Source organism: Schistocerca piceifrons, chromosome 2 (genome assembly GCF_021461385.2).
Source record: "Schistocerca piceifrons isolate TAMUIC-IGC-003096 chromosome 2, iqSchPice1.1, whole genome shotgun sequence".
NCBI classification, from domain to species: domain Eukaryota; kingdom Metazoa; phylum Arthropoda; class Insecta; order Orthoptera; family Acrididae; genus Schistocerca; species Schistocerca piceifrons.
The window spans coordinates 631,455,352-631,468,650 of NC_060139.1; the positions used below are offsets into that span (position 1 = coordinate 631,455,352).

Genomic DNA, 13,299 nt, shown 5'->3' on the forward strand with positions numbered 1-13,299 from the left:
ACCCCTACCTTCTACCTACTTTCTAAAATTCACAAACTCAAACATCCCGAATGCCCCATTGTAGCTGGTTACCAAGCCCCCACACAACGTATCTCTGCCTACGTAGATCAACACCTTTAACCCCTTGCATGCAGTCTTCCACCCTTCATCAAAGACACCAACCACTTTCTCGAATGCCTGGAATCCTTACCCAATCTGTTACCCCGGAAACCATCCTTGTAACCATTGATGCCACTTCCTTATACACAAATATCCCACACGTCCAGGGCCTCACTGCGATGGAGCACTTCCTTTCATGCCGATCACCTGCTACCCTACCTAAAACCTCTTTCCTCATTACCTTAGCTAGCTTCATCCTAACCCACAACTTCTTCACTTTTGAAGGCCAGACATACCAGCAATTAAAGGGAACAGCCAAGGGTACTAGGATGTCTCCCACATACGCCAACCTATTTATGGGTCACTTAGAGGAAGCCTTCTTGGTTACCCAGGCCTGCCAACCCAAAGTTTGGTACACATTTATTGATGACATCTTCATACTCTGGACTCACAGTGAAGAACTCCAGAATTTCCTCTCCAGCCTCAACTCCTTTAGTTCCATCAGATTCACCTGGTCCTACTCCAAATCCCATGCCACGTTCCTCGACGTTGACCTCCATCTGTCCAATGGCCAGCTTAACACATCTGTCCACATCAAACCCACCAACAAGCAGCAGTACCTCCATTATGACAGCTGGCACCCATTCCATATCAAACAGTCCTTTCCCTACATCTTAGGTCTTCGTGGCAAACGAATCTGCTCCAGTCCTGAATCCCTGAACCATTACACCAATAACCTGAAAACAGCTTTTGCATCCTGCAACTACCCTCCTGACCTGGTACAGAAGCAAATAACAAGAGCCACTTTCTCATCCCCTCAGACCCAGAACCTCCCACAGAAGAACCCCAAAAGTGCCCCACTTGTGACAGGATACTTTCCAGGACTGGATCAGACTCTGAATGTGGCTCTCCAGCAGGGGTACGACTTCCTCAAATTCTGCCCTGAAATGAGATCCATCTTTCATGAAATTCTCCCCACTCCACCAAGAGTGTCTTTCCGCCGTCCACCTAACCTTCGTAACCTCTTAGTTCATCCCTATGAAATCCCCCAAACCACCTTCCCTACCCTCTGGCTCCTACCCTTGTAACCGTCCCCGGTGTAAAACCTGTCCCATGCACCCTCCCACCACCACCACCACCACCACCACCACCACCACCTACTCCAAACCTGTAACCCGGAAGGTGTACACGATCAAAGGCAGAACCACGTGTGAAAGCACCACGTGATTTACCAACTGACCTGCCTACACTGTGAAGCTTTCTATGTGGGAATGACCAGCAACAAACTAATCATTCGCATGAATGGACACAGGCAGACAGTGTTTGTTGGTAATGAGGATCACCCTGTGGCTAAACATGCCTTGGTGCACTGCCAGCACATCTTGGCACAGTGTTACACCGTCCGGGTTATCTGGATACTTCCCACTAACACCAACCTGTCAGAACTCCGGGGATGGGAACTTGCCCTTCAGTATATCCTCTCTTCTCGTTATCCACCAGGCCTCAACCTCCGCTAATTTCAAGTTGCCGCCGCTCATACCTCACCTGTCTTTCAACAACATCTTTGCCTCTGTACTCTCGCCTCGACTGACATCTCTGCCCAAACTCTTTGCCTTTACAAATGTCTGCCTGTGTTGTGTATGTGCGGATGGATATGTGTGTGTGTACCCGCATCCTTTTGTCTTTCCCCCTCCTTCCCTCTTTCCTGATGAAGCAACATCATTATCTTTCCCTTCCATGGCCTTATTTTCCCTGGGACTCCTAATCTATCTCAAACCCATAACCAATAGATTCCACTTCTACTATTAAGCGTATGTCTTCCATTTGTATTCTCAACACTTTTCCCACACAGTGGAACTTAACCTTATGCTGTATTAGAAAATTTCAACCAAGCGATTGTACGGAATGTCTAATGCTGACTCATGCACATGAAACTTGTGCCCAATGTCTTCTGCACCTTCCACATTTAGGTGTATTTCTAGTGCACCTACTGGTACTTACCACTTTGCTGGTGACAACTAACTTCTTCTTCTTCTTCTTCTTCTTCTTCTTTCTTGGCTCTACAGCTCATATTGAGCCTTGACCTCTTCTACAATTTCCTTCCATCTCTCTTGATCCTTTGCCAGTACTCTCCAGTTTCTATAGCCCATCTTCCTAAGATCTTCGATTACTCAATCTTCCCATCTGGCTCTTGGTCGACCACGTCCTCTCTGCCCTCGTGGTTTTCCTTGTAATGTTCTTTTTGGTACTTCTGTATCATTCATGCAAGCCACATGTCCCGTCCACCTCAGTCTGGATGATTTCACTATCCTCTGATGGGATGGTCTTTGTATATGGTATACAGCTCATGGTTATATCTCCTCCTCCATCTTCCTCTTTCACAGATTGGGCTGATAATTCGTCTAAGTGCCTTTCTTTTGAATGCATCCAGTGTTTCAATATCTTTAGCTGTTAATGTCCAGACTTCAGAGGCATCTGTAAGCACTGGTCGTATAAATGATTTATACATAGTTAATTTCCTGGTACGAGCCAGGAGCCTTGAGGATAGAAGTCTTGTTAGGGCAAAATAGGCTCTGTTGGCCAGTATTAATCTCTGCTTAATTTCAAAGGAGGTATCATTTAGATGTGTAACTGTCGAGCCCAGATACTTGAAATGTTCAACTCTCTCAAATGTATAATTGCCCATTGTTGTTACATTTGTTCCAGCTGCCATATATTTTGTTTTTTGTTCATTAATAATTAACCCCATGTTCCTACTGGCCTGTTCAAGAGCTGTAAACGTCTCTTCCATTGCTTTTTGGGTGCTTGCTGTTATATCTATGTCATCTGCGTAGCCCAGTATCTGCACCGATTTATAGAAGATTGTTCCTCTGTTCAGAAGGTTTGTGTTTCTCATCACCTTCTCCAGAGCGGCATTAAAGAGAAGACATGTCAATACATTCCCTTGTCGCACTCCATTTTTAATACTCAATGTGTTGGACATCATTCCTCCTATTCTTACACTACCTTATGTTTTGCTCATTGTCATTCTCACAAGCCTTACCTGGTGACAACTAACAGCCAAAGCTTTTCTGCTTCATTAATACTAACTTCACAACTGTGAGGAATATTAATCTTCTATAGACATAATGGTATACCTGTGTCTCTCAACAGCTTCAATTTCTTCCTTAATTTTACACAGGGCAACACTAACACATTGTTCTCTGCGGCTTAGTTTATTACTTGAATCTGTATTTGATGTTAACAAATTTTTCTTCAGGTGCAGTTTTCGTGCCATATCCATTCTACACGTTATATACCCTCTATTTTGGCCATCATAAGTTACTTTACTGCCTTAAAAAACCTACTACTATCAATATCTCGTGGAATATAAATACTTCTGGATGAAAGATGACCATTCACCGAAAAGCAGAAGTGGTGTGTTGTTGATAGGCATACACAGAAAGGAAGAAAACTTGATAGCTTGTGATAAGCGCGTGACTGCGTGTGAGATCGCTCTCTAAGTTTTCATCTATTTTTAGGTTTCAGATATATATTTTAATTGTTTTTGTGATATTTACTATATAAGTGACTTATTAGTGGTTTCTTCATTCACCTCTGCATTTCTTGTGTTGTGGCCTGATATTTGTGAGTGTTTCGTATCGAGCAACTTAACCTCTTACCCGTGTTTACATTCCGCGCTGACCAGTTGCAGCTGTAGCGGCGCATCAAAAGCTAAGTACTAATTAATTGTTTGTGTATAGTAGTTTATTTAGGAACTTTAGTAGTCTTCAACCGGTGTTCTTGATGTTTTCCGGTGAAATAACTTCAGAAGACATTTTTGCAAACTGCTTTCAGTTTCGTTACTGTCATTAGACGTTTGATTTTCTTTCTGTGTTAGTATTTTGTTATATTCTCATTTGTTGTTGATTAATACTGTCAATAATAATAGTTACTTCCCTTGTAGAGCAAGTTTGTGATTATTGTAGTCAGTTTTTAACATCTTCTTATTGTAGTAGCGGAACTTAGATAAAGTTGTTTTCTTGTTTCAATAATTGTAAAATTTTACCATGAGTGAGAAGTGTGGGCTTTGCCGTAGGTTCGTGAGTAGTGGATTGTGGTGTGAGACTTGTTCGAAGTATTTTCACTGGGGGCAATGCAGTGGGGAAGCCAGTGGGCATTCTGGTGAGATCCTCTCCTGGAACTGCAGGTTATGTAGCAAGAGTAAGTTGATAGAGGAGCAGGAGTGTAAGATCTGTGCCCTTCAGGTGCAGTTGAAAAATGCACAGGAGGAGCTAGATAGGATGAGGAGGGAGAAGGGGGTTGGGGAATGGGATCTGGCTGTTGGCAAGAGATCTGCTAGGAGAAGGAGATTTTCAGATAGTTTTACTATTGGTGTTTGTAATAGATATGACCAACTGTCAGAGTCTAGTGGAGAGGAATCTCTAGTAGCTGTAGATGTAGGAAGTATGCAGCAGACCTCAGCAGTTACGGTGGCTAGGACAGTTGCAAAATCTAAGAGAAAGAAGAAGGTTCTGCTGTTAGGTAGTTCTCATGGTAGAGGTGTAGGCCAGCAGTTGCAGGAAGTTTTGGGGAGTGAGTACCAGGTCACCAGTATTGTGAAGCCTAATGCAGGATTGGCTCAGGTGACTTTTAACATAGGGGGGTTATATAGGGATTTTACTAAAGAGGATCAGGTAGTGATTGTGGGTGGGGCTGGTAATAGTATTGATAGGGATGGGGAGTATGGCATAGATGGTGACCTGGAAAAGATATCCACTCAGACTGGCAACACGAATGTGCATTTCGTGGAACTGTTTCAGCGTCACGATCGGCCTCATCTTAATACAGCCGTCAGGCGTAATAACATGAGACTTGGGGGTGCGCTGATGACAGAAGGCACGAGTCACATTTCAGTGGTGTCGGTGGAGTCTATCAGCAGGACGGGTTTCACTAGACATGGCCTGCACCTCAACAGGTATGGGAAGGGGAGGTTGGCAAAACTTTTAGGTGACAGCATAGGTGGGGGTGGTGGGATCACTCATGGGGAAAATTCCGGTAGTTGTGGGTGTTGGAGCTGTACCTTTTTTAGATTGAAGTCAGCTGATAGGTATTCCTGCTTAAGGGAAGTCTCTCTAACAAAGAAACCACTTTCTACGAAGCTTGGGTATCCGATTAATGAGGGAATTAGTATATTTCATCAAAATATACAAGGTATTAGAGATAAAGTTAGTGAACTGCTTATAGATGTTGACTCTGAAATTATTGGTATATCTGAACACTTCTTAAATAAGGAGATAATTCAGAGGCTTCCTTTACCAGGATACGGGTTGGCTGGCAGCTTTTCTAGGAGCTCTTTGCGGTGTGGGGGAGTAGCCATGTATGTGAAAAACGGTATCCCATTTGAGTCAATTGATGTTTCAAAGTACTGCACTGAAAAGGTGTTTGAATGTTGTGCAGGTGTGGTTAAATTTAGTGGAGCAAAACTTCTTACTGTTGTTATTTACAGATCCCCAGACTCCGATTTCACAACATTTTTGCTAAAGCTAGAGGAGGTTCTTGGTTCACTTTATAGGAAATACAAAAAGTTAGTTATATGTGGTGACTTCAATATTAATTGTATAAGTGATTGTGCAAGGAAAAGGATGCTGGTAGACCTCCTGAATTCATATAATCTTATGCAAACCGTATTCTTTCCAACGAGAGTGCAAGGGAACAGTAGAACAACCATAGACAATATTTTTGTTCATTCGTCATTATTGGAAGGGCATTCTGTTAGCAAAAAGGTGAATGGCCTTTCAGATCATGATGCACAAATTTTAAATCTAAAAGATTTTTGTGCTGCAACACATGTTAAATATAGTTACCAACTTTTTAGGAAAGCTGATCCAGTTGCTGTACAGACTTTTGTAAACCTTATCAAGGATCAAGAGTGGCAAGATGTTTATAGTGCTGATACAGTAGACGATAAATATAATGCTTTCCTCAAGACTTTTCTCGTGCTCTTTGAAAGTTGCTTTCCGTTAGAACGTTCAAAACAGGGTACTAGCACAAACAGGCAGCCTGGGTGGCTGACTAAAGGGATAAGAATATCTTGTAGAACAAAGTGGCAATTATATCAAAACGTTAGAAACAGTCAAAATCTAAATGCAGCAGCCCATTACAAACAGTATTGTAAGGTGCTTAAAAAAGTTATTAGGAAGGCAAAAAGTATGTGGTATGCAGATAGAATAGCTAAGTCTCAGGATAAAATTAAAACCATATATAGGTCAGTCGTAAAGGAAGTGGCTGGTCTGCAGAGACGGGTCGAGAATATAGAATCAGTGCGTAGTGGGGATGCCCGTGTTACTGATAAGTCACATATATGTACAGTACTTAATAATCACTTTCTGAATATAGCAGGTGAACTAAATAGAAACCTAGTCCCAACAGGGAATCATATAGCGCTCTTAGAAAAAAGTGTTCCGAGACTGTTATCTGAAATGCTCCTCCATGATACTGACAAGAGGGAGATTGAGTTAATAATTAAATCACTAAAGACCAAGAACTCTCATGGATATGACGGGGTATCTAGCAGAATACTGAAGTATTGTTCCACGTGTGTTAGCTCAGTACTTAGCCATATCTGTAACTTTTCCTTTAGGAGTGGTCGGTTTCCTGACCGATTAAAGTACTCGGTAGTGAAGCCACTTTATAAAAAGGGAGACAGGGATAATGTTGACAATTATAGACCTATTTCTATGCCATCGGTGTTTGCTAAAGTTATCGAGAGGGTTGTATATACAAGGTTACTGCAGCATTTAAACTCACATAATTTGCTGTCAAATGTACAGTTTGGTTTTAGAAATGGCTTAACAACTGAAAATGCTATAGTCTCTTTTCTCTGTGAGGTTTTGGACGGATTAAATAAAAGGTTGCGAACGTTAGGTGTTTTCTTTGATTTAACGAAGGCTTTTGACTGTGTTGACCACAAAATATTACTGCAGAAGTTGGAACATTATGGAGTAAGGGGAGTAGCTTACAATTGGTTCGCCTCCTACTTTAAGAACAGAAAGCAGAAGGTAATCCTCCGCAATATTGAGAGTGGTAATGATGTTCAGTCCCAATGGGGCACTGTTAAATGGGGCGTTCCCCAAGGGTCGGTGCTGGGGCCACTGCTGTTTCTTATTTACATAAATGATATGCCTTCTAGTATTACAGGTGATTCCAAAATATTTCTGTTTGCTGATGACACCACCTTGGTAGTGAAGGATCTTGTGTGTAATATTGAAACATTATCAAATAATGTAGTTCATGATATAAGTTCGTGGCTTGTGGAAAATAATTTGATGCTAAATCACAGTAAGACTCAGTTTTTACAGTTTCTAACTCACAATTCAACAAGAACTGACATTTTAATCAGACAGAATGGGCATGTTATAAGCGAGACAGAACAGTTCAAGTTCCTAGGCGTATGGATAGATAGTAAGCTGTTGTGGAAACCCCTTGTTCAGGATCTTGTTCAGAAACTAAATGCCGCTTTATTTACCATTAGAACAGTATCTGAAATAAGTGACATTTCAACACGAAAAGTAGTATACTTCGCATATTTTCATACGCTTATGTCATATGGTATTATTTTTTGGGGTAATTCTTCTGATTAAAAAAGGGTATTTTTGGCTCAAAAACGGGCTGTTCGAGCTATGTATGGTGTAAGTTCGAAAACCTCTTGTCGACCCCTATTCAATAGTCTGGGAATTTTGACATTGCCCTCACAGTATGTATTTTCTTTAATGTTGTTTGTTGTTAGCAATATTAGCTTATTCCCAAGAGTTAGCAGCTTTCACTCAGTTAATACTAGGCAGAAATCAAATCTGCATGTGGAATGCACTTCCTTGACTCTTGTGCAGAAAGGAGTACAGTATTCTGCTGCATTCATTTTCAATAAGCTACCACAAGAACTCAAAAATCTTAGCAGTAGCCCAAACTCTTTTAAGTCTAAACTGAAGAGTTTCCTCATGGCTCACTCCTTCTATTCTGTCGAGGAGCTCCTGAAAGAGCTAAAAAATTAAGCAAATTCCAGTGTTACATTCTTGATTTTCTTTATTTAAACTAACGACTTGCCGCCTGAATATGTTTCTTATATTTAATTTTATCTGTTTCTACAATCGTGTTATAATTTCATGTATTGACTCGTTCCATGACCATGGAGACTTCTCCTAAATGTGTCCCACGGAACAATAAATAAATAAATAAAAAATAAATAAAGTATGCCTGTTCGAGCTACACACACACACACACACACACACACACACACACACACACACACACACACACCCTACATGGTGCCGGCTGGGTGCACAGTGCCAGTGCTGTATTTTGGCAGGTGGACTATGTTGTTTTGGGTGGAATGGGTAAAGGGGGATAGAGGCAGGAGGCAGGGAGAGGTATTGAGGTTGGGTGACTGGTGGCTCGGAGGGAGCCAGCCAGTTTGCAGCTAGGAATGTGAGACGGAATGGAGGCAGGTAAGTGGCTGTGCTTGTAATCACAGTTGTAGGAGCCGATGAGAGAGGCACAAGTTGAAGGTGACATGGGGCCGTAAATGGGGAGTTAGCAGAGGAACTGTTGGGTGAAGAGTGCAGGGACAATGGGTTACCAGAGATTGAGGCCAGGATGAATATGGGAGCGGAGGCTATGTTGTAAGAATAACTGCCATTTGCGTAGTTCAGAGAAGGTGGTGGTGAAGTGTCAGTATTTTACCGCTATGACTTGTTAAACTTATATTTTGGCTGCCTAGGGGCAGTAGAGGTATATTACCCACACAACACTTGTATACAAGTAATTATACAAATTATGAGTTCTGTGTGTACAAAGTTTGGTTGAAATTGCTCCACAAGTGCCTGAGTTATGTCTGTATGTTACCACCCCTCAAAAATGTGCCTCCCCCCCCCCCCCCCCCCCACACACACACAGACATATTTATATATAGGTACAGTCCCTTACATTTTGTGTATGCTATTGTTCTTACCAATACCTCATTTCTTCTAACTGTGGTCTTCTTTCTTTATCTCTCGGTAGAATCTATATTTCACTTTCATATGGTATAATATAAACAGCCCGAATTTTATTTTCTGGAGTTGCGTTATTGTCTCACTTTTTTATTTTATTTGTTAAATGTACGGAATTGTGTTGTTAATGTATGTGTTAAACATCATAGTTTTGTGCTTAATTGTTCTTGAAAAGATAAATTGTATTTTAGACAGTTGACCAAATTTCTGCATTGATAAAAGTTGAACTACACAATTTCATCATTGCTTTCATTTTTATAGGTGACAACACAGGTGTTGAGACGTCAGGTGAAGTTGGCCAGAGTGGAGGGGATGCAGATCAGCAGCAGCCACCTGACGGAAGCAGCAGCAGCAGTAGTACTGTCATTCCTGTCATCTCAGTCACAGATGTTTCAGTTGAAGAAGCAGGCGAGGGGGAGACACAGGATAGTTCAAATGCGGGTGATATTTTAGGTTGGTAACGCCTCTTTTGTCTTTGTTAGAGATTTCCTTCTGTACCTAAAGAAAATTTTTGGGTTTAAAGTTGCATGACATGAAGAGGCACAGCAATTTATCCATGCATTATTTCTTTCAATATTTTATCAAAACTGGACACTAATCGGTAGTGAGTTATCTTATTTTCCAACCATTCAAGATCTTCCGTGACTATATGAGAAAAAGTGCTACTACAGCTGTATCTTGAGAATGTCTTTATTGTCTCACAATACTAGTTTCGGCACCACTTTACCGCCATCCTCAGGCCCACTGCCGAAAGAGTATTAGATTTCCGTGGTGCATTTATTGTGGAGTCCTTGTTACTAGTGCACATGGACCAGTTTTCCTCAGGAGTCACTACTTGGCACGGTGTCGAGTAGAGACTCTTAAGGAAAGCTAACCCATGTGTACTAGTAGCAAGGACTCCACAATAAATGTGCCAAGGACATCTAAGACTCTTTTGGCGATGGACCTAAGGATGGCGGTAATGTGCCACAGAAATTAGTATTGAGAGACAATAAAAACATTCTCAATATATATATAATAGAGGGAAACATTCCACGTGGGAAAAATATATCTAAAAACAAAGATGATGTGACTTACCAAACGAAAGCACTGGCAGGTTGATAGACACACAAACATACACACAAAATTCTAGCTTTCGCAACCAACGGCTGCTTCATCAGGAAAGAGGGAAGGAGAGGGAAAGACGAAAAGATGTGGGTTTTAAGGGAGAGGGTAAGGAGTCATTCCAATCCCGGGAGCAGAAAGACTTACCTTAGGGGGAAAAAAGGACAGGTATACACTCGCATACACACACATATCCATCCGCACATACACATCCTGATGAAGCAGCCGTTGGTTGCGAAAGCTAGAATTTTGTATGTATGTTTGTGTTTGTTTGTGTGTCTATCAAACTGCCAACGCTTTCGTTTGGTAAGTCACATCTTCTCTTTCACAACCATTTAACAATAAAGTGTTCAGCTCGATCACTCCTGTGGCAAGTCCATAGTATCTCTTCCATTTCTTAATTAAATTCATGTCTTGGCGACCCATTAAAATTATCAGCTTGTTTACTGGGTGTTTTGAACGGGCTTTGGGTACAGTAAGTGCAGAGTGACACTTTGATAGACTTTTTAAACAATATGTTGTTCAAATTGTATTTCCAAATGCGTTTAATTTAATCGTGGAAAATGAGCTATAAATTTTGGAAACACAATCATCTGTATACATTAAAAACAGTTGGGCCAAATAAAATGTTCCATACCCTGAACAAAATGTTTCATATCCTGATCAGCAAACAGCCAGTTAATACAAAAGTTAATTACAGTTTAGACGCCCACAATATGCTCGTCTCCAAAGAAAACCTTATTATACAATCAGTGACCCCCCACACACACACACACACACACACATTGACCATAGTGCTGGTGCTCACCTCACACACACCTGTAGCAAAATAGTTACAATTGCGAAGCATTTTTAAGAATTCCCCAAATTTGTATTGACTGTTACCATAACAACAACAACAACAACAACAACGAAAAGTACAATCTCCAACCACAGTACAGACTGCAATGTCAAAGGGTAACTTGAAACAGCTGCAAGAGCCATGCAAGGTTCAGAAAAGGTGGACAGTGTTCCTGCTCCTACAGTGCACAACAGTTTGCAGCCTCAATCACTGTGCTGATAACGCCATCATAGCACAGTACATATTAACTCAAGCTGCGTTAGTCAAGAACCTCTGAATATATCATACATAAACACAGTGAAGATTCTACTCGGCATAAAACAGAAAACTAATGGAGTGTACGCTCTCGTGCTGAAAGTGTACTTAACAGAGTTCATGTAGCGTTTCCACAAAGTGTCTGTGTCATTCAGTTGAGCTGACTTAGTCCTTCATGCAATCCTACAAGCATATATCATCGATATTGTTGGCATCAAAGACAAGCTGGGCAGCTTTACTAGTTCCACTATACCCAACAACCAATTGGCAGCTCGTTTGCATTATGAAACCCAAATTTTTCAGGGATTTTTACTTTTGCTTCCTTCGAAAGTGGCTTCTTATCTTTCTCCATAACAATCTGCGTCTTAAACTTGAACGATGACATAGAACACTGTACTTCCATTTAAAAATAAAAATAAAACAGCGCAGCTCAGTGCAGCACTTTCAAAACGTTTATACAGTCCTTTCCATCCATCTTGCACTGCTCGGTGATGCTGACAGCCTGGCCGCTAATGAGGATGCTCCTCGTCAACACCTCTGGGTGGACTGGTGTCCAGCACAGATTATTTGACACCAAAGATGTACTGGCTTTAGAATGGAATAGTTATCTGTTGTTACAGCAAAATGTGTATTGTAAAGGACAAATTTAGTCAACTGACTGATGCCAGATTTTGCAACCTAATACAGGCTTGGGCAGCAACTTTACATAGGGTTCCTACATAGTGTGAGCCACTGCCCAGCCACATCTTCACTCCAGGGTCAGAAAGACAATCAGTGCTGCCTCTTGATGAGTAAATATCGCTACACCGCACAATACATAGAGGTCAACTTTCTTGCGCCGTGGACACACTAGGGCTGAATCAATAGAAGTTGTTAAAAGTGAAAACTATTTGTGTCATTAGTGCATTATCTCCTCCCACTGCCAATATAACATAAACTATACTGTTTGTAACATTCTGAGTAAATATTTCATAAGTGCTGTGCTGTGCTATGTAGTCATTCAAGTTTAAGATGCGATTTTTATGGAGAGAGATAAGGAGACACTTTCAAAGGAAGCAAACGTAAAAATCGCTAAAAAAGTTGGGTTTCGTAATACAATATGTGCTGCATTTGCACAGAGTTGAAAGATACCTATATCCACACTGAAAAAGGTAGTTTAACAACAAAATAGTCTGTTGGAAACTAAAAGTAAAAGTAGTGTAAACGTCAAAAGGAAAAAGTAATATGCTAGTTACTTTAAATATATGGAGCTGGAATACATTACAAAGAAATGTTTACAGACCCCATGTGCTTACATTATCACAGTGATATTACATGGAAAAAAAGAAAAAAATTAGAAAAGAAACTATTCTGGTGGCCGATATCTTCAGCACTGAAGATTTCTCTGCACGTAAGGGGTGGATCTCACCTGAACGTCTCATAATGCTCCAGTTGCTTCTTCTGTTTATGATAGCGTGACATACTAATCATAGGTTTAATAAAAGATTATATTCAGCCTTTCTTATAGGGAGCTATTCTTACAATTAAAAACAATCTCATTTTCATTCATGATTTGTGACAAAATAATGCCAAAAAGCAATTTTTCAGTAGAGGGATAAAATATTGATATGTAATTGACAACTCCAGATAGAAAATATTAATGTTTCCCTACAGCAGCAGCCAGCCGAAACAGAAGCAGCAACAGGGAAGTAACCAATTTTGTGAGGTTTTACGAGTTCCTAACCAAGTGCGAATTGTATAGTTTCATCTGTGTGCTTTGGTAGTTCAGTTTCTTTAATTTTTGCGCGTTTATTTAATTTTTAATAGACACAGCTCTCTCGTTTGTGTCAGAGAGTAACCAATTTCGTGACTTTTAAAAGTTCCTAATCAGGAGAGAATTATTTAGTCTCACTTGAGTGCTCTGATAATTTAGTTTTTGAATCTCTGCATGTTAATCTAATTTGTTAGACACAGTTCTTGCATTTTTGTCAGTGT

At 40.7% G+C, this 13,299-nt stretch overlaps 1 protein-coding gene across 2 annotated transcripts in view; it reads left to right on the forward strand.

Annotated features, from left to right (window-relative positions):
• The window catches only part of LOC124777687 (nucleoprotein TPR-like), a 291,125-nt gene that overhangs the window by 242,875 nt on the left and 34,951 nt on the right, over positions 1-13,299 (forward strand). For both annotated transcript variants that reach the window (XM_047253163.1, XM_047253164.1), the window contains exon 33: positions 9,387-9,578. In XM_047253163.1, coding sequence (XP_047109119.1) covers positions 9,387-9,578 — 192 coding nt within the window. The remainder of the gene's footprint in view (positions 1-9,386; positions 9,579-13,299) is intronic.